We start from the raw sequence: 2,121 nt of genomic DNA, 5'->3' as shown, positions 1-2,121 counted from the left end.
ATACAAAATAAGGCCTTTCTGTCTCACTTTCCATCTCTTCTTTTAGCTACTCATATCTGCCCTTGTATCTCTATCTCTTTGTCATATCAGAGCAACCATTCACAGTAATTAATGTAAGTGGAAAAATTAATATAAAGTACTGACAGTAGTGTATCAATAACTGATCCTTTGCAGTGAATACCTTCATTATGGTCACCTTTTCAAAAATACAGATAGAGTAGCTCTAGAAAGCAGCTGGATGGCTAACAATAAGTCTATCATTCAACATGAACTCCACATCCAGGAAAGATGAGTTTCTTAATGAGGAGAATTCAGAACTGTGAAATATTAAAGCCTAAATTCATTCACCCTAAAATCTCTTATGGAATATTCACCATGTGCCAAGTACTCTGTATGGCCTGCTATGATCCTGGGCTTAGGTTCTGGAAAATCAGGGCTGTAGGCTGTTAATCTTGCATGATCCTTAGGCTATAACAACAGTATTGGTGTGGTTTTGATGACTTTGTACTCCCCTTCAAACTCACCTTCAAACCAAAGCACTCCCCCATAGGGACAAGAGACCAAAGCAGAAAGAATATTTGTATGTTTCCATCTCTGGGATATGGGTTTGGAAGAAAGCTGATGATCCCATGCCCAGCAGAGTGCAGTGACTTCAAAAGAAAGAGACCCAAGAGATATCATCAGAGATTATTGGTGTACCAAAAATGATGACTATTTATTCAGGGCATACCATGTGCTGTCCAAGGTCTTTTATAAATGGTGTCCCAGCAACCTTATGAGTGTATTATTCCCATCTATTTAAATGAAGAAGCTATTAACAAATTCAGAGACAATTGATTTGTTAGCCTTGATTGTGGTTTTTCAATATGTAAATTTTCAATATAATGATCTCCTAATAGTACAGATTAAAAACATTGACATAGCCATAAGAAATAAAAGTGGTAATTAAGAGTTTGACCCCATACTGATATCTTCTGGAAATACTATCTCAAAATCAAAGCATGCATAAAACATATGCTAGAATCAAAAAGCATAAGAGCTGAAAAAAAACTATAATCATGATATTACCATTTATTTTCTGCCACCCTCTTGTTATTCACATTTTTAATTCATAGGCATAAATTTCAGTCCTGATTATGAAGATTGTTATTTCAGAGTAAGGTCCTCTTAGTCTTTAGCTAGCAGGACACTGCAAATTGTGATTTTTTTAAAGCTATTTTTCTAGAATTTAGTGATAATAGCAGGTAAAACTGTTTACATTTTTAAATACAAATTTATATTTTAAAAAAGTGGAACTTGCACTTCGAGATATTATTTTGAGAATTATTCCATGGTACTGTATACCTAGTCCTATACTGAAAAAATATTCTACTAATAACTCTGATAATACCGTAAAAGAAATCATTATGAAATATATAGATGATGTTAACATAGAGAAGAATAACAGACACTTTTATGATGATAACGATTCTAGAAGATACTATTAGCCTGTGGATCTGATAGCCTTTGATATTAGAAAGAATTTAATAGTCTGTAAATACAATTTGCTGTGGACGTTTAGGATATAGAGATAAATAAGATAGAATCCCTACTCTTCAGAGTTTTACAGCCTAGAGAGAGTGGAGGGGGCAGACCAGACAATGTGATAAATGATTGAACAGATCCTCTAGAACATGGTGACTATAGTGCTAACCCAGGGTAGGGGTCAATGAAAGCTTCCAAACAAAAACAAAAACTGAATCTGGAAGGATATAAGTAGGAATAAGCCAAGTCTTCAAAAACATTCAAAATTGGGAAGCACTGGCCTAACAACTCTGTGTTCAAAATATCTGTATCAAGAGAAAATGCTTCAAACTGCCAATGAATTCATTAAAAAGGACATAACATCCCAATTTAAGGGAGTGATAATCACACAAGAAAAAAGAAATATGTCTGATGAATTGTGCTTATTTCTGGGGGCTATACTTTACAATGGTGAATTTCAAATTGTAATTATCCAAGACAACAATATTTGGATCAAAATAATCTACTCCAAGTAACTATACAACTAATAACATGAATCGGAATTAGATTTATTGTATGTTACCTCAAAGGACAGAGCTGCAGCCCATAAGATACCTG

General features: G+C 34.0%; 1 protein-coding gene across 1 annotated transcript in view; it reads right to left on the bottom strand.

Annotated features, from left to right (window-relative positions):
• Positions 1–261, bottom strand: part of LOC104980768 (olfactory receptor 8G1-like) — an 845-nt gene extending 584 nt beyond the window's left edge. The window contains exon 1 of the mRNA XM_010829538.1: positions 197–261. Within this exon, the coding sequence (XP_010827840.1) occupies positions 197–261 (65 nt within the window). The remainder of the gene's footprint in view (positions 1–196) is intronic.
• Positions 262–2,121: the final 1,860 nt, after the last annotated feature.

The sequence above is a fragment of the Bison bison genome, unplaced genomic scaffold, assembly GCF_000754665.1.
Source record: "Bison bison bison isolate TAMUID 2011002044 unplaced genomic scaffold, Bison_UMD1.0 scf7180017864506, whole genome shotgun sequence".
Lineage (NCBI taxonomy): Eukaryota > Metazoa > Chordata > Mammalia > Artiodactyla > Bovidae > Bison > Bison bison.
Note: the sequence above shows the minus strand (reverse complement) of the source record. Positions and strands in the feature narration are given on the sequence as shown.